The 24578-nt window shown below is 46.6% G+C and overlaps 1 protein-coding gene across 5 annotated transcripts in view; it reads left to right on the top strand.

Moving 5' to 3' along the window:
* Nucleotides 1–24578, top strand: part of mapk8ip1a (mitogen-activated protein kinase 8 interacting protein 1a) — a 38844-nt gene that overhangs the window by 5865 nt on the left and 8401 nt on the right. For 4 of the 5 annotated variants that reach the window (XM_029697119.1, XM_029697122.1, XM_029697121.1 and 1 more), the window contains 6 exons: nucleotides 5754–5924; nucleotides 6430–6541; nucleotides 7713–8063; nucleotides 17362–17455; nucleotides 18006–19052; nucleotides 19360–19435. In XM_029697119.1, coding sequence (XP_029552979.1) covers nucleotides 5821–5924; nucleotides 6430–6541; nucleotides 7713–8063; nucleotides 17362–17455; nucleotides 18006–19052; nucleotides 19360–19435 — 1784 coding nt within the window. In that variant the 5' untranslated portion in view covers nucleotides 5754–5820. The remainder of the gene's footprint in view (nucleotides 1–5753; nucleotides 5925–6429; nucleotides 6542–7712; nucleotides 8064–17361; nucleotides 17456–18005; nucleotides 19053–19359; nucleotides 19436–24578) is intronic. The other variant, XM_029697120.1, reaches the window with a different exon arrangement.

The following is a 24578-nucleotide window of genomic DNA, read 5'->3' as shown; positions in this document are numbered from 1 at the left end:
AATTGACCGCAAAAAGCCCAAACAAATACAGTGGCTTGCGAAAGTATTTACCCCCTTGGCATTTTTCCTATTTTGCTGCCTTACAACCTGGAATTAAAATGGATTTTGGGGGTTTGTATCATTTGATTTACACAACATGCCTACCACTTTGAAGATGCAAAATATTTTTTATTGTGAAACACGCAAGAAATAAGACAAAAAAACTGAAACTTGAGCGTGCTTAACTATTCACCCCCTAAAAGTCAATACTTTGTAGAGCGACCTTTTGCAGCAATTACAGCTGAAAGTCTCTTGGGGTATGTCTCTATAAACTTGGCACATCTAGTCACTGGGATTTTTGCCCATTCTTCAAGGCAAAACTGCTCCAGCTCCTTCAAGTTGGATGGGATCTGCTAGTGTACAGCAATCTATAAGTCATACCACAGATTCTCAATTGGATTGAGGTCTGGGCTTTGACTAGGCCATTCCAAACCATTTAAATGTTTCCCCTTAAACCACTTGAGTATTGCTTTAGCAGTATGCTTAGGGTCATTGTCCCGCTGGAAGGTGAACCTCCATTCCAGTCTCAAATCTCTGGAAGACTGAAACAGGTTTCCCTCAAGAATTTCCCTGTATTTAACGCCATCCACCATTCCTTCAATTCTGACCAGTTTCCCAGTCCCTGCTGATGAAAAACATCTCCACAGCACGATGCTGCCACCACCATGCTTCACTGGGGATGGTGTTCTCGAGGTGTTGGGTTTGCGTCAAACATAGCGTTTTCCTTGATGGCCAAAAAGCTCAATTTTAGTCTCATCTGACCAGAGTACCTTCTTCCATATGTTTGGGGAGTCTCCCACATGCCTCTTGGCAAACACCAAACGTGTTTGCTTATTTTTTTCTTTAAGCAATGGCTTTTTTCTGGCCACTTTTCCGTAAAGCCCAGCTCTGTGGAGTGAAAGGCTTAAAGTGGTCCTATGGACAGATACTACAATCTCCGCTGTGGAGCTTTGCAGCTCCTTCAGGGTTATCTTCGGTCTCTTTGTTGCCTCTCTGATTAATCCCCCCCTTGCCTGGTCCGTGAGTTTTGGTGGGCGGTCCTCTCTTGGCAGGTTTGTTGTGGTGCCATATTCTTTCCATTTTTTAATAATGGATTTAATGGTGCTCCGTGGGATGTTCAAAGTTTAGGATATTTTTTATAACCCAACCCTGATCTGTACTTCTCCACAACTTTGTCCCTGACCTGTTTGGAGAGCTCCTTGGTCTTCATGTTGCAGCTTAATTGGTGGTGCCTTTCAGAACAGGTGTATATATACTGAGATCATGTGACAGATCATGTGACACTTAAATAAAGTCCACCTGTGTGCAATCTAACTAATTATGTGACTTCTGAAGGTAATTGGTTGCACCAGATCTTATTTCGGGACTTCATAGCAAAAGGGGTAAATATATATGCATGCACCACTTTTCCATTTTTTATTTTTTTGCATTTTTTGAAAAAAGTAATTTTTTTCATTTCACTTCACCAATTTGGACTATTTTGTGTATGTACATTACACAAAATCCAAGTAAAAATCTATTTAAATTACAGGTTGTAATGCAACAAAATAGGAAAAACTCCAAGGGGGATGAATACTTTTACAAGGTACTGTATAATGTTAGACTAAAACATAATAATTTCAAACCTTGCTTACATTTGAATACAATCACGTGTCTCTCTATTATGCGTGGGAATACTTGGGAACAGATATCTTAAATAAAAATCAATTGGAATTTGTTTCCTGAGTGTTTTTCCAGTCTTTCCATGCCAAGAGTGTGCAAAGCTGTCATCAAGGCTGAAGAATCTCAAATATAAAATATATTGTTGAAATATATTGTTTACCACTTTTTTGGTTACTACATGATTCCATATGTGTTATTTCATGGTTTTGATGTCTTCACTATTATTCTACAATGTAGAAAATAGTTAAATAAAGAAAAACCCTTGAATGAGTAGGTATTCTAAAACTTTTGACCGGTAGTGTAAAAGACTGGAAAAACACCAGGAAATCAACTCCAATGGATTTTTATTTAAGACATCTGTTCCCAAGTATTCCCACGCATAATAGAGAGACACGTGATCGTATTGTTTTATTTTCCTTTGCTCAGCAAAATTGGGGGGCCAAATAAAACCCCCCACGGGCCAAAGTCGGCCCGCGGGCTGCCAGTTGGGGAAGCCTGCTGTAGGCTATTTGTAGAAATTTAACCAACTGTGTCATTTGGTTTCTGTGTTTTTCGGAGCTTGCCATGTGGGATAGTGAATGCTAGAGAGACATAGCAGAAGACTTCTGATGTCTTGTGCTCACCCCTTTCCTTCGGGCAAGACTAGTCACACACACACAAACATACACAGAGTTTTAAGTACAATAACCGGTTTATAAGGTATAAGAACAGCAAGAACACCTTCGTAATTGGCAATAATAATTTGCATGCAGAAAGGTTACAAACAGTGTATTTTATAGCAAGTTATATAGCTATATAGTTATATAGCATCATTCCTTTCAGCTTTCCTAAACTCTTTTTTGTTATAGTTTTTTGCACCACCACACACTTTTATTAGTGAGTGAATAACTGCCTTAGGACTACAGTAGAACCTCAAAGATACAAACCTTAGATTTACGAACTGACCAGTCAAGCGAGCAGGCAATAATATTGTTATCCCCAAAAAAACGCATTAAAACAATACACATTAATGTAAAATACGCAATTCATATTTTCTATAAAGGTGTATGTCAAAGTTATTTCAGTGTTCCTAACGACCTCCATTCTTGATCTGCGGCTCTACTGTCATTCATCTGTTTGTCCTCTGTATGATATTTTGACTTCGATCACAACGATGTCATTGGTTTAGAAACAAATATTTTGCCTTTGGCAGAGAAGATATAATATCAATCAGTGAAAGAACCTAGAATTAATGTTTTCATATGATTTAGTGCCCCTCGTGTAAGTTATGAAGCATCATGATTGGTCATTGTGCTTACTGTCAAACAGAACAGCAACCAGCTGTTCTCACCCACTATGGGTAGTGAGAAGGGAGTCTGCGGCCACACAGAGACGGATGAAACTGTCCATTCAACTCGTTTCACCTTTTCACATATGAGTTGCTAACTTTTAAAAAAGAAGAATACGGATAAAGCTGTGCATAGACATTTATCATTTCTGTTGTCCTCAACCTATGACTCCCATAGAAAAATCCATTGCCTCAATACATTTTTGACGGATGCTAAATCTGTCTTGCCGCAACCTAAATTGATTGAAAAAGTTCCCATAATGATAATAGTGTCTATACTAATACAATAATAACTAGTTCCGCTAAGTACCATGTGTATAAAGATTTGTATTAATTCCCGCAATATTCTGTTTATATTTGCACATCTATCAGCCCTGTGTATATATTATACTGTATATATTACCATAAAACACGTTTTCTTTGTTTGCACTGTTCTGTCTGTGGATCTGCCCAGAAGGGGATGAGTTTGCCTAATTTATAGTCTACTTAAGTAATCAGGACAGCCATTTTGCATTCTTGTGTTGCGTACTTACATTGACTATAAATAAGCCTTTAGGATATACTAACAGAGGTAAACTTCATTTCTATTTCCCGTTAACATCTAAAGCTTGTCATTATTTGTCACCAAATATTGTACATTCCATGCAAAAAGAGTACATTCACTATAAAAATAATTCCCATGATGAGCTTTGGGAAACGTGTATTTAGTTGTATTTATTTGTTTTGTATTGTCAAAATATTTTTATTTTCATTAAAGCGCTGATAGAATAGTGATCCAATCAGTCTTCGTGATTGTATCTGTATATGAACCTCTATACCTGATGCTGGAATTCACTGTCAATGGTAATAAATATAGTTAATTCATAGCATTATATATTTAAGCAATAAGGCCCGAGGAGGTATGGTATATGTCCTATAAACCATGGCTAAGGGCTATTCTCATACACGATGCAACGCGGAGTGCCTGGATACAGCCCTTAGCCGTGGTATATTGGCCATATTTCACAAACCTCTGAGGTGCCTTAATGCTATTATAAACTGTTTACCAACGTAATTAGAGAAGCAAAAATAACTGTTTTGTCATACCCATGGTCTGATATACCACAGCTGTCAGCCAATCAACATTCAGGGCTCGAACCACCCAGTTTATAATTGGTAGTAGGTAGTTACAGTACCACATTTCGCCACTGGAGGGCCACATGCAGTAGGTTCTTAGCACAGAATGTGCTGAAAGCTATGTACAGTGCAGGAGGAAAACAAGACTGGTCGACTCCCTCTCTGTCTCTCTCTCTCCCTCTCTCTCTCTCTCTCTCTCTCTCTCTCTCTCTGTTTGTGTGTGTGTGTGTTTCTCCCTCCTCTCTGTGTCTGTCTCTCCATCTCACACTCTCTCGCTCCCCGATATCAACTCTGATAGAAACAAATTCCTGAATGGTTGTGTAACCTCTGACGATCCCACTGTCACGGTGAACAATAAAGAATAAAAGGATGAGGAGGGACAAACGAGCTAAAGGCTGTCTTTAAGCACCGTTCGGATATCTGATACAGACATGGCCCAGTGAAAGTGACATTTTAGCTATCCTGTACAGTATAATTATCCTGGTTTGTAACTTGATAAAGTAAGAACAGGATTAGGATACCAAGAATAGGATATTGTGTCTATGAATGTACACAGGCCCAGGTTGTCAAACTTTTCACTGTGACTTTGCCCTCCTTTCTTTTTGGTGTATTCAATTATAAAGGAACTGTAATGTACACACCCCTGGTGTGGTATACGTATTAGTGGCCAGGGTTGTAGTGTGTAAAATGTGTGTGCATGTCATGTCTTAAACAGTAGTTTAGTGTGTAATGTGTGGACATGTCCACAGGGACAGCAAATCACATTAGAGGTAATAATGTAATGACCGCTTAGCCCACTTGCCCTCCTCCGCCATTTTAAAAATGATACACCCCCGACATACGTAAGCTGTTAATTCTCTCTGCTGCACCGGCTCACACATCACGTCACAGTTTGTTCAGAGTGAGGAGAAGAAGGCGTGGGTCATTCCATGGCATGAGAACCAACCTACACAACAACACAATGGAAGCCATGATGTTCTAAGCAGGGCCAGGGACCTTCCAAATCCTCCCTCCCTCAGATCAGGGATAAAAGGGAAGAAGATTCTATTTCAGCACTACAGCAGCTCCATTGATCCTAGCAGTCACCACTTCCCTTCCCTCAGTCTGGCCCTCCCTGTATATGGCTGCCTGGCCTGCGGAGGAGTAGGCAGCAACCTGAGTAGAGCTGCCTCGATTCAAGCCGTCCATCATACAGGACGCAGGGACTTACAGGAGGAGAACCTACCCAGCCACGGCTGATGGGCTGGGGCTTAAGCGGGTGATTGAGTCCCCCGATCTCCAGTCTCTTTACTGTCCACCTGCAGCCTGCACCTCCCCCATCCTCCCATCCTCCTCCAGTCATTATTCTGGACCAGAGGGGGAGTACAAATACACAGAGAGGAGATAAGTGCCTGGGTGGAGCCGGTGGTGAAGAGAAGAGAGCTCTATACTGTGTGTGCGGAAAAGGAAAATAAGCTGTCTTTATCTTCAAGGTCCCTCTCTATCAGTGGTGGTGTTGTTGTTGTTGTTGTTGTTGTTGTCGTTGTCGTTGTTGTTGCTGATGCTGATGTGTGGGCCAGAGCGGATGGAGATTGAAAAGTCAGGATTGTGAATGATGCTCTGTTGAAAGGCGGAAGTGCTGTAATTGCCTGTTGAATCGATCAGTTCCTGGTCCATCTGCCTGCCCAGCCCAGCTGATGTTGCTCTACCTCAGTCTGGCCATGGAGTCCAACGAGGATGGGGAGAATTGGAGGGAGGAGGAGAATGGAGAGAAGTGGATGGAGGACCAGTGGGAGAAATGGTACAGTAGTATTTATATACTGTAGAGTTAAACCAGGGTCACATTCATTAGGGTAAAAAGTAACAAAATGTTTTTCAATGGATAACTAAAACAAGTGTTTACCAGACAAGCGTTTATTTGCCATAAAGGTCTAGACTTCTTGGCAGTGACGTACAGTAATGCTAATGTAAGACATAGAGACCACACTTTTTCCTGTCTCTCTCGGGCATTCATGCAAACCCCAATGCACGCCTTTTTATTAAAGGGTTTAGAGCTTTTTGATTTCAGCCCAGATGGTTGTCCACCTGGTTGTGCAACTGCCACCTACCATCAGGAGTATCAAGCAGTACCTCACTAAGGTGAAAGTGTGACTAAGTCGTCTGCAGAGAGCGACACCCCTGTGTTTACTCTCTCACTGATGTGTGTAAAACAGTGTGCTCTGCCCTCAGCTCCCAGAGATGTTGAGTGACGGCGTGGTTTGTTTTCTGTAGTGTGGTGTGACGAGGTGTGTATGTCGTGTCCTCAGGCTGACCTATGACATCAGCCTGGAGGAGTTTGAGGACGAGGACCTTTCTCAGGTCACAGAGATCACTGATGAGGCTGGAGCCAGCCTTAACTACGACGACCTTGACTCTCAAGTAAGCTAATCTACATGTACACACACACACCTGGGTTCAAAAACAGTTTCAAAGTGTCAAATGTCCTCGGATTGCAATTTTGCGAATTTTCTATTGGTCCATTAAGCCAGGCAAGCTCAATCAAGCACAGATCAAGTATTTGAAATGATTTTGAATAGTATATGAACCCAGGTCTGGTACGCACAGTGTGGTGCCAGCCTCAACTACGACAACCTGGATGACCAAGTAAGCTCCTCTACACCAGTTTCCCTCAACCAACTCCTCCCTCCCTTCCCTCACAACACACTGTCTGACTTCACACTGTTGCGGTCTTGTTTTTCATAATATGAATATTCATAACGGAAAGTTGAGATATTGAGATAAACGTCGCTCCCATTGTATGCTTGCTGTTATTTTGGGGCCGTCGCTGTGAGATAGTAGCCGCTGCAGAAGCAGAAGTGGTAGTAGAATCCAGAGTTAGTAGTCCAAAGTCACTAATCAGATGAATGACTGCAGGCGGGGATGGTCTTGGTACACATGTGTTCCAGAGCCGAGTAGACCTAACATGCCACACGTCATTAAAGCCTGGCCATCACATCACTGGCCTCCACCTTTAGCCCTGCAGATATTCTACTAAACTAGCTGCTAGGGTGAACTGTCATTTTAGTATCAGTCAAATGGAGACGTCAGACCATACGTTAGCTTAGGGGAAGGTTGTATGACGTTGACGCACAGTACAGCAGGTCTGTGTGCATCTTAATATTTTGTGGTTAAAGAAATGATTCCGTATTAACATTATCTTTAGATTTGACGTCAGTGTAAAGACGGTAAAGGTGTTACAGGCTGCTGTTGTATACCTCACAGAACAGAACAGTAGCCCAGCTTTGCTTGTGTTTGTTTTCAGGGTGGTTTACCCTACTACGGTATGATTGAATTAGAATGGCATTACAGTGAGCATGAGCAGAGAACGAGCCACAGTCTCAGGCTGCTGATGTCATTGCCAGGCCGTGATTGACTGGCTCTGCTCTCCTCCTCCTCTTCCCCTCCCTTCCTTTTTTCCTCACTGAATCCCTTTCTCTCTCTCTCCACTTGCTCTCATTATTGCTTTCTCCGCCTCCCTCCCTCTCCCCCTCCACCTCACTGAATTATTCTCTCTCTATCTGCTGCAACACTGCTGCCTGGCTCTTCCCAGGACCATGTGACGTGGCCAGCCAGTAGCGAGGCGGGGAAGGCAGACGGGCGGGGGTTCGGGGAAGTGCAGGCGGAGATGCTCCACTTGGACCTGATCGATGCTGAGGAAGAGATCCAGGAGGAAGAGGAGCACTGGGGCCTGATCCATGGTTCCCTCGACGACCGCAGACTCAACCGGGAAGAGAGAGGGGCCGTCATTCTAACTCCTGTCAGGCAGAAACAGCCCAATGTGATAGAATTAAAATCTGCTGAACATCCAATCGCTATGGATACGTACAGGCCCAAGAGACCCACCACACTAGCGTTGTTTCCACAGGTGCAGCCTCAGCCTCCTCAGCCCCCCAGGACACAGGTGGGGACTGTTTATTTCTACCCTCTGTGATGACACGACATCATCACATCATCTGTTTGGTTCATATAATGTTGGATTAGCTATAGAAGGGAATCTGTAAAGAGGCATTCAAGGGGCTGCTTCTGTATCTTCCCAGTGATGACAGGCAGATCATATAGTATATCATAGATCATATTAGGTTTGTTTGAAATATGAGATTCGATAGGATGGGATCTGTATAAGAGCAGTATAGAAGCTGGTAGCTTACACCCAGCACCAATTTACAGTAGAGATCCTGCTTATTTTCTCCTCTGTGATCACAGACCGTCTGTTTTGTTTAAATAATTAATGGGAGATCAGATAGAATTGAATCTGTATAGAATGCTATCTGTATCGAGTCAGCATACCTTACCCAGGCACCAATATAAATACGGATTTCCTTTTAATGTAATGTAAGCAGTATGTCTACAGTGTGTATTTGTTAATGTCGTTAAATGGAAATATTTTCATTTCACATTGATAGCCACTGTATACCAGAAAAGCATAATGCTGGGACTGTTGTGGTTCTCGATCGAAGCATTGTAACAGTAGAGGAAATGTTCATTCGTGTGATAATGAATGTGCTCTTTCTCTCTCGACGGAGCCCATGCTTACGACTGTTTGTAGCATGTGCTCCGTTTAACTGCTGTCCTTGATCTTTGCTGTCTGTAAATAGCACACCCTTCTGTCCTTCTGTGAGTCTGTCAGCTTCCCCGCCAGCTGAATGGCATCAGACAGGGAAGGAAGGGTGTGCTCTGCTGACTAGGGATAACGATGGAAAGGACAGGTCAGAGTCCATCAGTGTCAGTCCAAGGATAGGGCCGTTTACAATGACAATCCTATGTAGAGTGACTAAACGAGTGAGGATCTGTTCACTCGTCTTTCATCCATTGCATCTCATGTTGATCTTTATAAAATATCTTTGATCTTTCCCTCAGAATAGACCTCTTGCCAGAATGAGATTTTGTAGGTTAGTATCTGTCGTAACAAAAATGGTTTATTATTGCTTGGATGCTTTGATATAGTCCAGTGAGCTTCAGACCTGTCTTCATTGAAGAAGTATACGATGAGGAGAGGGCTGTCATTTCTCTGGCGGAGATTTGGAATGATCTTAGTAATTGCCCACAACGCTCAGCACGACCAAATACTCTACAGTCTCTAGTAGTAGAGTGCAGACTGCAGTTTGAATGTTTGACGGTTTCATCTTTTAACCTAAGCCATTGGTAGGATTATTGTAATCTATGTCCAGTGTGTATGTATTGTATGTATGATATATGTACCCACCCAAACAACTCCACCCAGTTATAACTCGTTAAAATCAGGTATAACCAGTTGAAACCAGTAATAATCAGATACAACCGGTTATAATCAGTTATAACCAAAACATTAAGATGCTAAAAAGAAGATGTTTCAAAAAATCTGTTTCACAAGGACATTCATGAATGATGAGAACAATGTCTTTATGGCAGACTTCTGATTAAATTCAAAGAAGATCAGGCAAACCAGGATAAGGTGCGTGACCAGATGTAGGTTTGGATAACCTGCTACACTGACTGGTTAATCCTTACCCTGTCAAGGTTCCTTCCCATCAAATAACTTAACATCACATCCACTTTAGACTCAGACCCTGTCCATCTGGCACTCTAAGCAGACTAAAGCAAATGCTAAAAGTATTTGAAAGATTTTGAAAGTATTTATTTTTTAATCCAGGTGTGGCCTGGGGAGGATAGAGGGAGGCCCAGGATGTTTTCCCCTCTAGGAGGTGCAATTCCTAATTCTGGCCCTGTCAGACCTGGTCACGTGACTAACGTCTCTGTGTATGGCACCACAACACGACCTGGCCTCAGAGCCCTGCTGCTGCTCGTGGTCTCACGCTGTGTTGGGAAGGATTAGGCTAACCATGTTTTATGTCTCACTCCTACTCTGTCTGAGTGGTAGCCTGGTACAATTACAGAGACACTTGAGCTCAAGGACTAGGGAAACAGGTAGTGAAAGCTTGATTCAGATAGCCTGGTCCCAGATCTGTTTGTGCTGTAGCAAGGCAGTACAAACCGATCTGGGACCAGGCTATCTGAATGGTGGTGTTCACTGCCTATTTTCACAGTCCTTGAGCTTACATCCCCCTCAAGATCAAGTGACTATAGCAGGGCTCTCCAACCCTGTTTCTGTTGGTTTTAGCTCCAAACCTAGTCGAGCGCCCCTGATTCTAGTAATAGTTAGCTGGTTGATAAGCTGAATGAGGTTAGTTACAACTGGGGTGGAGTGAAAACCAACAACAGGAGGCTAGCTCTCCAGCAACAGGGTTGTAGAGCCCTGCTCTATACTATATCACACCCACTCAGGTTTCTAATGTGATCAAGGTGAACGATTACTTAGAAACTTTAGCCCCTTTGTTGAGACTAAAAACCGGATTGCTTTGATTGTGAACAACATCTGCCAGCCATATGTCACCATGGCTGTTGCCGTCACTATGTGTCCCACCTTGTTACATCACGCTGTTGTGAAGGATGGGTTGAGCCGTGTGTGTGTGTGTGTGTGTGTGTGTGTGTGTGTGTGTGTGTGTGTGTGTGTGTGTGTGTGTGTGTGTGTGTGTGTGTGTGTGTGTGTGTGCGCGCGTGTGCGTGTGTGTGTGTGTGTGTGTGTGTTCATGCGTGAGTACATATGTAAGCTGCATTGGCCACACACGTAAGTAGGTGTGTGGCCAATGCAGCTTATTGGGCACACCGCAGATCAATTATCATTACAGTCATCACAATTGTTTATTTGGGCTGAACACTTTTCTGACAATTAGGCTATTAGACATTATGATACTACTCTAAACTATGCCGGTGCCATGTTGCCTGAGACCTGAAGAGACTTGAATCTCTCAGAGCAATATGACTGATTATGGTGGTGTCATGAATCAGAGTACACAGTGGATGGTTATCAGTTGCTGGGGTTGGTTACTGTGGACAGGAGGACAGGAGGCCAAGGGGGAGGGTGAAGTGTACCAAAGTTTGTGAAGCTACGTGAAGAGTAACCTTACCTGAGACCCGAAGACTTCAACCAAAGGGATAACAGCTACCAAAATGATAACACAGTCCCATGAATTCCAAAATGTCTCATTTTCATTTCATATATAGAACTTGGAGCTTTCAACATCAAACCGTTCTATCAACACAAACCCGACACACCAAAGAAACACACACACACACACCTACACACAGTTTCTCTCTCCTCCAGTTCCTGGCCATGGTAACCATGGTAACAGAGCCAGTTCCAGTGCCCAGCAGCAGCTGCATCACGACTGTGAGTCAGCATCATCACTGTGAATGGTCTCTATGACAGTGTGCTGCTGTGTAGTGTAACAGTCTTGACTTCCTCTTTATTGGCTAGCTCCTGATTCCTCTTCCTGGCAGCCGGATCAGATTGTGATGGTATGTGAGATGATGTCATCAGGGCTTGGTGAGTCTCGCCCCAAGCCAGCGCCATATATTTAGATGGCTGTGATCTCGCGTTACCGTAGTCCAAAGCCTCGTTCATCACTCAGCTGCAGGAGGCCTGGAACAGAGGCTAGGACTGGGTAAATGTGATTGACAGCTGAGAAAAGTCATTGATCATAGAGCTGCTTGGCTAGAAAAGGGCTGTGGACTGACTGGGCTGGACTGTGTGGTAATAATAGAGAATAGAGAACAGCCATCTTCTTAGGCAGAACAACCACTCACGCTTTTTAACAGCCACTCCTTTGTGTGTGTGTGTGTGCGTGTGTGTGTGTGTGTGTGTGTGTGTGTGTGTGTGTGTGTGTGTGTGTGTGTGTGTGTGTGTGTGTGTGTGTGTGTGTGTGTGTGTGTGTGTGGATGTGTCTAACTATTCTTGTGGGGACCAGAAGGCTAATGCTATTTCTATGGGGTTAGGGTTAGGAGCTAGGGTTAATTTTAGTGTTAGGTTTTTAGGTTAAGGTTAGGGTTAAGGTTGGGGTTAGGGTGTGTGAGAATTTCAATAAGCATTTTTCTACGGCTGTCACGTCCTGGCCAGTATAAGGGTTAATTAGTATTGTAGTTTGGTCAGGACGTGACAGAGGGTATTTGTTTTATGTGGTTCAGGGTGGTGTGTTTGTTTAAAGGGTGTTTGATGTAGTATTTCCGGGGTTGTGGTTTATAGTCTATGTTTATGTATTTCTATGTGTAGTCTGGTGAGAGTGTTTCTATGTTGTGTTTGATTGAGAGTCCCATATATTGGGGTGTGTTTGTGTTTGTGATTCGTGGGTGATTGTTCTGTGTTGAGCTTTGCTTGGCCAGACTGTTTTTGTTGATCGTTCGTTTCTTTGTTATTTTTGTATGTTCATTTTTGGAAGTAATTAAAAATCAAGATGAGCATACACGTACCTGCTGCGTATTGGTCCTCCTTCACCGACGACAACCGTGACAGAATCACCCACCACTCAAGGACCAAGCAGCAGAGGAAGGAGCAGACGGCGTTTGAGTTGGACTGGCGGGAGAAGTGGACTTGGGAGGAAGTTCTGGACGGGGCCGGACCTTGGCAGTGGGAAATTGAGGCAGCCAAGGCAGAGAGGCGGTGGTACGAGGCCAGAGACGCGCTGAGGGAGAAGCACGAGAGGCACCCCCAAGAAAAATTTTTGGGGGGGCACACGGGTAGTTTGGCTAGGCGAAGGAAGAGCCGGAAGCCAGCTACCCGTGGTTATATGGAGGAGCGTACGGGGTGGAGAGCGCTATGTTTCGCTGAGAAGCGCACTATCTCACCCATACGCACGCACAGTCCGGTGCGAGTTATTCCAGCCCCTCGCAGGTGCCGTGCTAGAGCGGGCATCCAGCCTGGTAGGAGGATGCCTGCGCAGCGCATCTGGACGCCGGTACGCCTCCGAGGACCAGGCTACCCAACTCCCGCTCTACGCACGGCTACCATCAGGCCCCTGCACAGCCCAGTCTGCCCTGTACGAGCACTCCGCTCGTACAGGGCTACTAGTTCCATCCAGCCAAGGCGGGTTGTGCAGGAGGTAAGATCTAGACCGGCTGTGCGCCTCCATAGCCCTGGGTTTCCAGCTCCTGTCTCTCGTGCGGACCCGGAAGTGCATCAACCCAGTCCGACTCGTCCTGTTCCCGCTCCCCGCACTAGCCTGCAAGTGCGTAAACCCAGCCTCGCCAGTCAACAGTCGTCAGAGCTTCCCGCCAGTCAACAGTCGTCGGAGCTGCCCGCCAGTCAACAGTCGTCGGAGCTGCCCGCCAGTCAACAGTCGTCGGAGCTGCCCGCCAGTCAACAGTCGTCGGAGCTGCCCGCCAGTCAACAGTCGTCGGAGCTGCCCGCCAGTCAACAGTCGTCGGAGCTGCCTGCCAGTCAACAGTCGTCGGAGCTGCCCGCCAGTCAACAGTCGCCGGAGTGGTCAGACTGCGCTGAACTGCCGGAGTGGCCAGACTGCGCTGAACTGCCGGAGTAGCCAGACTGCGCTGAACTGCCGGAGTGGCCAGACTGCGCTGAACTGCCGGAGTGGCCAGACTGCCCTGAACTGCCGGAGTGGCCAGACTGCGCTGAACTGCCGGAGTGGCCAGACTGCACTGAACTGCCGGAGTGGCCAGACTGCCCTGAACTGCCGGAGTGGCCAGACTGCCCTGAACTGCCGGAGTGGCCAGACTGCCCTGAACTGCCGGAGTGGCCAGACTGCCCTGAACTGCCGGAGTTGCCAGACTGCCCAGACTGTCCCGAGCTGCCAGACTGCCCAGACTGTCCCGAGTTGCCAGACTGCCCAGACTGTCCCGAGTTGCCAGACTGCCCAGACTGTCCCGAGTTGCCAGACTGCCCAGACTGTCCCGAGTTGCCAGACTGCCCCGAGTTGCCAGACTGCCCCGAGTTGCCAGACTGCCCCGAGCTGCCAGACTGGCCAGACTGCCCCGAACTGCCAGAGTGGCCCGACTGCCGGGAAAGGCCTGAACCGGAGCCACCTCCTGATATAGGTGGGTTGGGGAGGGGGGGGTGTAGCACAGTGCCGTCGTTGACGGCAGCCACCCTCCCTTCCCTCCCTTTAGTAGAGGGGAATTTTTGTTTTGTTGTTTGGGGTTGTTGTTTTTGTTTTGTTTTTTGTTTTAAAGGTGCTTCCGGGGTTAGCACCTTTAAGGGGGGGGGGGGGGGGGTACTGTCACGTCCTGGCCAGTATAAGGGTTAATTAGTATTGTAGTTTGGTCAGGACGTGACAGAGGGTATTTGTTTTATGTGGTTCAGGGTGGTGTGTTTGTTTAAAGGGTGTTTGATGTAGTATTTCCGGGGTTGTGGTTTATAGTCTATGTTTATGTATTTCTATGTGTAGTCTGGTGAGAGTGTTTCTATGTTGTGTTTGATTGAGAGTCCCATATATTGGGGTGTGTTTGTGTTTGTGATTCGTGGGTGATTGTTCTGTGTTGAGCTTTGCTTGGCCAGACTGTTTTTGTTGATCGTTCGTTTCTTTGTTATTTTTGTATGTTCATTTTTGGAAGTAATTAAAAATCAAGATGAGCATACACGTACCTGCTGCGTATTGGTCCTCCTTCACCGACGACAACCGTGACAACGGCTGGCCATGCTTTCCACCTGGCTACCCCTACTCCGGTCAACAGCACTGCAACCCCCACAGCAACTTGCCCAAGCCTTCCCCATTTCTCCTTCTCCCAAATCCAGTCAGCTGATCTTCTGAAAGAGCTGCAAAATCTGGACCCTTACAAATCAGCCGGACTAGACAATCTGGACCCTTTCTTTCTAAAAATGATCTGCCGAAATTGTTGCAACCCCTATTACTAGCCTGTTCAACCTCTCTTTCGTGTCGTCTGAGATTCCCAAAGATTGGAAAGCAGCTGTGGTCATCCCCCGCTTCAAAGGGGGGGACACTCTTAACCCAAACTGCTACAGACCTATATCTATCCTACCCTGCTTTTCTAAAGTCTTCGAAAGCCAAGTCAACAAACAGATTACCGACCATTTCGAATCCCACCACACCTTCTCCACTATGCCATCTGGTTTCAGAGCTGGTCATGGGTGCACCTCAGCCACGCTCAAGTCCTAAACGATATCTTAACCGCCATCGATAAGAAACAATACTGTGCTGCCGTATTCATTGACCTGGCCAAGGCTTTCGACTCTGTTAATCACCACATCCTCATCGGCAGACTCAATAGCCTTGGTTCCTCAAATGATTGCCTCGCCTGGTTCACCAACTACTCCTCCGATAGAGTTAAGTGTGTCAAATCGGAGGGCCTGTTGTCCGGGCATCTGGCAGTCTCTATGGGGGGTGCCACAGGGTTCAATTCTTGGGCCGACTCTTTTCTCTGTATACATCAATAATGTCACTCTTGCTGCTGGTGAGTCTCTGATCTACCTCTATGCAGACGACACCATTCTGTATACTTCTGGCCCTTCTTTGGACACTGTGTTAACTACCCTCCAGACAAGCTTCAATGCCATACAACTCTCCTTCCGTGGCCTCCAACTTCTCTTAAATACAAGTAAAACTAAATGCATGCTCTTCAACCGATCGCTGCCTTCACCTGCCCGCCCGTCCAGAATCACTACTATGGACGGTTCTGACTTAGAATATGTGGACAACTACAAATACCTAGGTGTCTGGTTAGACTGTAAACTCTCCTTCCAGACTCACATCAAACATCTCCAATCCAAAGTTAAATCTAGAATTAGCTTCCTATTTTGCAACAAAGCATCTTTCACTCATGCTGCCAAACATACCCTCGTAAAACTGACCATCCTACCGATCCTCGACTTCGGCAACGTCATTTACAAAATAGCCTCCAATACCCTACTCAATAAATTGGATGCAGTCTATCACAGTGCCATCCGTTTTGTCACCAAAGCTCCATATACTACCCACCACTGCGACCTGTAAGCTCTCGTTGGCTGGCCCTCGCTTCATACTCGTCGCCAAACCCACTGGCTCCAGGTCATCTACAAGACGCTGCTAGGTAAAGTTCCCCCTTATCTCAGCTCGCTGGTCACCATAGCAGCACCCACCTGTTGCACGCGCTCCAGAAGGTACAGTATATCTCTCTGGTCACCCCCAAAGCCAATTCCTCCTTCGGCCGCCTCTCCTTCTAGTTCTCTGCTGCCAATGATTGGAACAAACTACAAAAATCTCTAAAACTGGTAACACTTATCTCCCTCACTAGCTTTAAGCACGAGCTGTCAGAGCAGCTCACAGAGTACTGCACCTGTACATAGCCCATCTATAATTTAGCCCAAACAACTACCTCTTCCCCTACTGTATTTATTTATTTAGCTCCTTTGCACCCCATTATTTCTACTTTGCACTTTCTTCCACTACAAATCTACCATTCCAGTGTTTTACTTGCTATTGTCACGTCCTGACCAGTATAAGGGTTATTTGTTATTGTAGTTTGGTCAGGACGTGGCAGAGGGTATTTTGTTTATGTGCTTCGGGGTGGGGATTTATGTAGTAGGGTGTTTGATTTATTATTTCCGGGTTTTGGTCTATGTTCTATGTTTTGTATTTCTATATTCTTTTTGGTTTGTTGTATTTCTATGTTTAGGTTGATGGGGGGTTGGACTCTCAATTGGAGGCAGGTGCTTTCTCGTTGCCTCTGATTGAGAGTCCTATATATGGGTAATTGTTTGGTTTGGTGTTGTGGGAGATTGTTTCTTGTTTTGCCTGTGTGAGCATGACAAGACTGTTTTGTTGTTCGTGAGTTCTTCGTTTTTGTTATTCTCTTTATTTTAAAATAAATACAAGATGAGCATCCACATTCCTGCTGCGTTTTGGTCCTCTATTCCCGACGACAACCGTTACAGCTATATTGTATTTACTTCGCCACCATGGCCTTTTTTTGCCTTTACCTCCCTTATCTCACCTCATTTGCTCACTTTGTATATAGACTTATTTTTCTACTATATTATTGACTGTATGTTTGTTTTACTCCATGTGTAACTCTGTGTTGTGTTGTTGTATGTGTCAATCTGCCTGCTTTATCTTGGCCAGGTCGCAATTGTAAATGAGAACTTGTTCTCAACTTGCCTAGCTGGTTAAATAAAGGTGAAATAAATAAATAAAAGGTGTAAGGGTGAGAGTACAGGTTAGGTTTAGGGTTAGGGGTTAGGGAAAATAGGATTTTGAATGTGACTGAATTGTGTGTCCTTACAAGGTTAGCTGTGCAAGACTCTGTGTGTGTACGCACACTCTTAAAGGGTGATGTAATGTTTATCAAAGAAAAGTTACATCTAACTATCTTTCTCTCCTCTCTCTCTTCCTGTCTCTCGATCTTTACCTCTCTCTCTGTCTGTAATATCATTGTAGGACAAGGATACAATTAACAACAACTCATTTGGAAAGAAGGACACATGGAAGGAGAATCTGTCAAACTCAAACTCCTCCTCCCCCCACATAACAGGTGAGAATGGGATATTCACTGGTTTAAACCATATACTGTACGTGTATACAGTACTTTCTTGTGAGAGTAATACCAACATTACCTTTGAACAAGGCAGCAACGTTTCTGTTCGCAGAAGTGGAAGCATTTAGAAAATGACAACTTTCAGTGGCATTTTTCTACACCTTTTTATTTCATTTGTGTCAATGAGCACAAAGTAATTGCACGTATGTCAACACTACAGTACAGTAATTTATTCAACTCCAATCCGCTAATCCCTTCATAAGGTGACCCTGACATGAACACTCACAGTCATAATCTTTAAAATGTTCAAGAAATAGAAAATATTAAAAGCCCAACATCTTCGGTGTTCTCATACTTCAGTATGATACATACAATAAGAGCGTGTTGGCCAGGAAACCCAACAATGGCTCTCATCCTGTAACTCTTTACCGAGTAGCATGGATACTGTTACTGTAGCTACATCCCTTATAATCCTTCAGCAGTTTGAGGCCTAATTAATAATCTTTTGTTTTTGCTTGTGTTGTTGTTTTGTTTGTGTGTGTTAAAGGCGATCTGACACCCACTAATGAGCAGGTCAATGATGAGTCTAAAGTCCAGCAGCACAACGATGGCTCTGTGGCCAAACAACCCCAACACAGAGGCACAGTACCAGAGAAGGCAGTCAAGGCATACAGCAAGGACTACTCCACGTTCATCTCACATGGACCTACAGAATCACGGGGCAGGCAGCGTGATGCAAAGCAGCGGGATAAGAAGTCCTCCACTGCTCCACACAATCAGACTACAGCAGCAAAGCCGAAAGCAGGCAGTATGAGAGACAAAGCTGTGGATGGGGATAGGGATGGGAGCAGGGGGCGAGGAGGACAGGGGCAAGGGCGGGGATGCTGCCGTGAGGAGGAGCGCCAGCCAGAAGCCACGGAGGAGATCTACCTGACACCGGTACACCAGAAGAACACAGACACTGACCGTCCAGACTCTGACCGTCCCTTCCTGTCTCAGAGCAGCGAGGGCAATCGCATGTCAATCAGCTCCGACACGGAGGGACCCCCAGCGTACACAAACACTGCCCTCCCCAACCGAACAAACCCCTCCATCAGCGAGGAGGACGAGGTCTACCTGCACCCCCCTGCACCTCCTCCACGTTCCTTCTCCATCTCCTCATGCTTTAGGCCATCTGACAGTGAGGGAGGGGAGCGGGAAAGGGGGTTGTGGGACAGGGGCTCTAAGTCTAGCTCTAAGGGTGAGTCGGGGGGGTCGGGGGCCCTGCGGACTGCACGCGCTCAGAGCTCCGAGGCCGATGGCCTCTCCTATGACTCTGTTAAGTACACCCTAGTGGTGGACGAGCACGCCAAGTTAGAACTGGTGAGCTTGAAGCAGTGCTACCAGAGCTACAGCGATGAAAGCGACACAGAGACGGTATATGAGTCAGCCAACGAGGAAGAGGACTATGAGGTGGATCACAGCGAGCTGAAGAGAGAACGGAAGTCATCACGTCTGTCGAGGGCTTCTTCGTCCTCTGAGGCAGGAGTTGGCGGGGGACCTCGAACACGCAAGTTCCGCAATGTGTTCGTGAACAGACATTTACACTCCTCTGGTGAGTTTTGTGTGACTGGCTGCTGCCAATTACCCTTTTTTTCCCGAGGCAGACCTGGCTCAGGATAATGCTCATACTCAATTGTATTGTAAATTCATTGAAACCATGTTTATATTTCTGAAGACAAAGAGCTGTACTTACTTTCTTACTTCAAAGGAATTACAGAAGTTAGAATGCCCTATTTAACATGATTGAAAGACACCAAATTCAGCAAAGTTACTCCTGTATAGTACTCTTGTTTTGGCACTTTGTTATTCCATTTTTATCACAGTGACCTAAAGCTCCTCTCCTGCCTTGTGTGCTCCAGGTGCGGAGTCCTTTGGCCTGTTTTCCTGTGTATTAGATGGAGTAGAGCAAGAGCAGAGCCACAGAGCTGTGTTCAGGTGAGACATTGAATGGTTTTACTCTTTATAAAAACTTGGTTTATATAAAAACTCATGAATAAGCCATTATAAATGAGTTATCCGTAAGTGATAATCAACGATGAGCGTTCAATGGGAAAAGTTGCATTATTTGCCAGAGAGCGCATAGAGCCACGGTTAGCTAGCCTAGTGGTTAAGAGCGTTGGACCAGTAACTGAAAGTTCACTGATTTGAATCCCCAAGCTGACTACGTAAAAAATCTATCGATGTGCCCTTGAGCAATGCACGTAACCCTAACTGCTCCTGCAAGTCGTTTAGGATAAGACCGTCTGCTAAATGACATGTATATATATTTATACCATAGCGTTGATGAATACTGGTTCTGATTGGTTAGAGAGCATTCCAGAATGGACAATAAAAGCATATAAACCATATAACGGAAGAGTTGTAAAAGATATCGGGACACGTTGCAATCATGACACAATAAGCACCTACACATGCAAACCGTACAAAGTTACAGAAAGATAAACCAACAACAACACAAACGAAATTGGATACAATGTAAATGCAGGTCCAACGAGGAAAAAACTTAGCTAGCTAGCATTGATTTGTTTTTCAGAGACATATGTTTTTGGAGCATCTGATCACCTAACGTGGTGAGTGATGAACATGAATCCTACTGTTGCAGTCTTGAGGCATGTAGAGCTACAGTTGAAGTCGGAAGTCTACATACACTTTAGCCAAATACATTTAAACTGTTTTTCACAATTCCTGACATTTAATCCTAATAAAAATTCCCTGTCTTAGGTCAGTTAGGATCACCACTTTGTTTTAAGAATGTGAAATGTCAGAATAATAGTATAGAGAATAATTTATTTCTGCTTTTATTTCTTTCATCACATTCCCAGTGGGTGAGGTTTACATACTACACTCAATTAGTATTTGGTAGCATTGCCTTTAAATTGTTTAACTTGGGTCAAACGTTTCGGGTAGCCTTCCACAGGCTTCCCACAGTAAGTTGGGTGAATTTTGGCCCATTCCTCCTGACAGAGCTGGTGTAACTGAGATAGGTTTGTAGGCCTCCTTGTTCGCACACACTTTTTCAGTTCTGCCGACAAATTTTCTATGGGATTGAGGTCAGGGCGTTTGTCACGGCTGTCAGAATGATCGGACCAACGCGCAGCATGGTTGTAGTTCCACATCTTTTTATTTATAGAGAAACGTTGCAATACACCAAATACTAGAAATACAAAAAACAACAAACCGTGACGCAGAGAGGAAAACACACTACTCAAAATTAACAACCCACAAACCCAAAAAGAAAACCCCCCTACTTAAATAGGATCTCCAATCAGAGGCAACGAGGACCAGCTGCCTCCAATTGGAGATCAACCCATAAAAACAACAACATAGAAATAGAAAACCTAGAACACAAAACCTAGAAATAGAAAACAAGAAAACCAACCAAACACCCCCTGTCACGCCCTGACCCATCTACTATAGAAAATGACCTCTTACAAGGGTCAGGACGTGACAGCGTTGTGATGGCAACTCCAATACCTTGACTTTGTTGTCCTTAAGCCATTTTTCCACAACTTTGGAAGTATGCTTGGGGTCATTGTCCATTTGGAAGACCCATTTTTGACCAAGCTTTAACTTCCTGACTGATGTCTTGAGATGTTGCTTCAATATATCCACAAAATTTCCTACCTCATGATGCCATCTATTTTGTGAAGTGCACCAGTCCATCCTGCAGCAAAGCACCTGTCACAATGTTGCTAGGAGTGGTGGTAGGAGTCAGGCGCAGAGAGCAGAGGTACGGAATTTCGTGTTTATTTGAACAAAAAAACAACACGATCAACGCCAACACAAACGGCGTGGGAAAATTGCCAAGTGCCCAAAACGGGTGCACAGCATGCATATAATAATAAGTAATAAATCGCCAGCACATCCAACGACAAAAGTACAACCTGACGCTAAAATAATCCCGCACAACACGGGCTAACCAGGCTTAAATAACCCAAATCAAAAGACCAAATGAGGAACAGGTGCAAACAATAAGACATACCAAACGAAAAGGAAAAAGGGATCAGCGGCGGCTAGTAGGTCGGTGACGACGACCGCCGAGCGCCGCCCGAGCAGGCAGGGGAGCCACCTTCGGTGGGATTCGTGACAGTACCCCCCTCCTGACGCGCGGCTCCCGCAGCACGCCGCCACCGACCTCGAGGGTGACCCGGAGGACGAGGCGCAGGGCGATCCCCATGAAGGCGGTGGAACTCCCTCAGTAGTGGGGGGTCCAAAATGTCCCTCCTGGGTACCCAGCACCTCTCCTCCGCGCCGTACCCCTCCCAGTCGACGAGGTACTGTAGGCCCCCCCCCCCCCCGAAGTCTGGAGTCCAGAATGGCGCATATCCTATACGCCGGGGACCCCCCAATGTCCAGCGGGGGGGGAGGAACCTCCGGCACCTCACCTTCCTGCATGGGACCAGCCACCACCGGCCTGAGGAGAGACACATGAAACGAGGGGTTAATACGGTAGTAAGATGGAAGTTGTAACCGGTAACACACCTCGTTTATCCTCCTCAGGACTTTAAACGGCCCTACACACTGCGGGCCCAGCTTCCGGCAGGGCAAGCGGAGGGGCAGGTTTCTAGCCGAGAGCCAGACTCGATCCCCTGGTGCAAACACAGGGGTCTCACTGCGGTGCTGGTCAGCGCTCTTCTTTTGCCGTCCACTCACCTTTGTGAGTGCGTCTTTGACGGCTCTCCAGGTGTCCTTCGAGCGTTGCACCCAATCCTCCACCGCAGGAGCCTCGGTCTGGCTCTGGTGCCATGGAGCCAGGACCGGCTGGTAGCCCAACACGCACTGGAACGGTGACATGTTGGTTGATGAGTGCCGTAGAGAATTTTGGGCTATTTCTGCCCATGGCACGTATCTCGTCCATTCTCTGGGCCGGTCCTGGCAATACGTCCTTAGAAACCTACCCACCTCTTGGTTCACCCTCTCCACCTGCCCATTACTCTCGGGGTGGAAACCCGAGGTCAGGCTGACTGAGACCCCCAAATGTTCCATGAACGCCCTCCAAACTCTGGAGGTGAACTGGGGACCCCGATCAGAAACGATGTCCTCGGGCACCCCGTAGTGCCGGAAGACATGGGTAAACAGTGCCTCCGCAGTCTGCAGAGCCGTAGGGAGACCGGGCAACGGGATGAGACGACAGGACTTCGAGAACCGATCCACAACGACCAGGATAGTGGTGTTCCCCTGAGATACGGGAAGGTCAGTGAGGAAGTCCACTGACAAGTGTGACCACGGCCGCTGTGGAACGGGGAGGGGGTGTAATTTCCCTCTAGGCAGGTGTCGAGGAGCCTTGCTCTGAGCGCACACCGAGCAGGAGGAAACATAGAACCGCACGTCCTTACCCAAGGTGGGCCACCAGTACTTTCCCCTCAGGTTCCGCACTGTCCTCTCGATCCCAGGGTGACCCGGAGAGGGGAGATTATGGGCCCATCGAATCAATCGATCACGGAGACCAAGCGGTACGTACTGAACACCTGCCGGACACTGCGATGGTGCAGGTTCCGACCGTAACGCCCGCTCGATCTCCGCGTCCAGCTCCCATACCACCGGAGCTACCAAACACGACGCCGGAAGAATGGGAGCCGGATCGATTGCCCTCTCCTCGGTGTCATATAGGCGGGACAGTGCGTCGGCCTTCGTGTTCTGTGAACCTGGCCGATAAGAGATCGTGAACCGGAAACGGGTAAAGAACATGGCCCACCTGGCCTGACGCGGATTCAGTCTCCTAGCTGCCCGGATGTACTCGAGATTACGGTGGTCAGTCCAGATGAGGAAAGGGTGCTTAGCCCCCTCAAGCCAATGTCTCCACACCTTCAGAGCCTTGACCACAGCTAACAACTCCCTGTCCCCCACGTCATAGTTCTGCTCCGCCGGCCCTAGCTTCCTAGAAAATAAAGCGCACGGGCGGAGTTTGGGTGGCGTGCCCGAGCGCTGTGATAGCACGGCCCCCACCCCAGTCTCGGACGCGTCCACCTCCACTATGAATGCCAAAGAGGGATCCGGATGAGCCAGCACTGGAGCGACGGTAAACAGCTCCTTCAGGCGACTGAACGCTCTGTTCGCCTCTGCTGACCAGCGCAAGCGCGCCGGACCCCCCTTCAGCAGTGAGGTAATGGGAGCCGCAACTTGACCAAAGCCCCGGATAAACCTCCGGTAGTAATTGGCAAACCCTAAAAACCGCTGCACCTCCTTTACCGTGGTCGGAGTCGGCCAATTACGCACGGCTTTAACGCAGTCATCCTCCATCACCACCCCCGAGGTGGAAATGCGATACCCAAGGAAGGAAACGGCTCGTTTGAAAAACTCACATTTCTCAGCCTTGACGTACAGGTCATTCTCCAGCAGTCGCCCAAGCACCTTGCGCACCAGGGAGACATGCGCGGCGCGGGTGGCGGAATAAATCAGGATGTCGTCAATATACACCACCACCCCCTGCCCGTGCAGGTCCCTGAGAATCTCGTCAACAAAGGATTGAAAGACGGCTGGAGCATTCTTTAACCCGTACGGCATGACGAGGTACTCATAGTGGCCCGATGTGGTACTGAATGCGGTTTTCCACTCGTCTCCTCCCCGGATACGCACCAGATTGTAAGCGCTCCTGAGGTCCAGTTTCGTGAAAAAACGCGCGCCGTGAAATGATTGAGAGGTAGTGGGTAACTGAACCCTACTGTGATGGAATTTAGACCTCTATAATCAATGCACGGGCGCAAACCTCCATCCTTTTTCTTCACGAAAAAGAAACTCGAGGAGACGGGTGACATGGAGGGCCGTATATACCCCTGTCTCAGAGATTCCATGACATATGTCTCCATAGCCAACGTCTCCTCCTGTGACAATGGGTACACATGACTCCTGGGAAGTGCAGCGTTTACCTGGAGATTTATCACGCAATCCCCTCGTCGATGAGGTGGTAATCGGGTCGCCCTCTTTTTACAGAAGGCGATAGCCAAATCGGCATATTCTGAGGGAATGCGCACTGTGGAAACCTGGTCTGGACTCTCCACCATCGTCGCACCGATGGAAACTCCCTTACACCTGCCTGAGCACTCCTCTGACCACCCTCTGAGAGCCCCCTGTCTCCACG

This window comes from Salmo trutta, chromosome 17, assembly GCF_901001165.1.
Source record: "Salmo trutta chromosome 17, fSalTru1.1, whole genome shotgun sequence".
NCBI lineage: Eukaryota > Metazoa > Chordata > Actinopteri > Salmoniformes > Salmonidae > Salmo > Salmo trutta.
The sequence above is the reverse complement of the archived record's forward strand: the minus strand, read 5'-3'. Positions and strand labels throughout refer to the sequence as shown.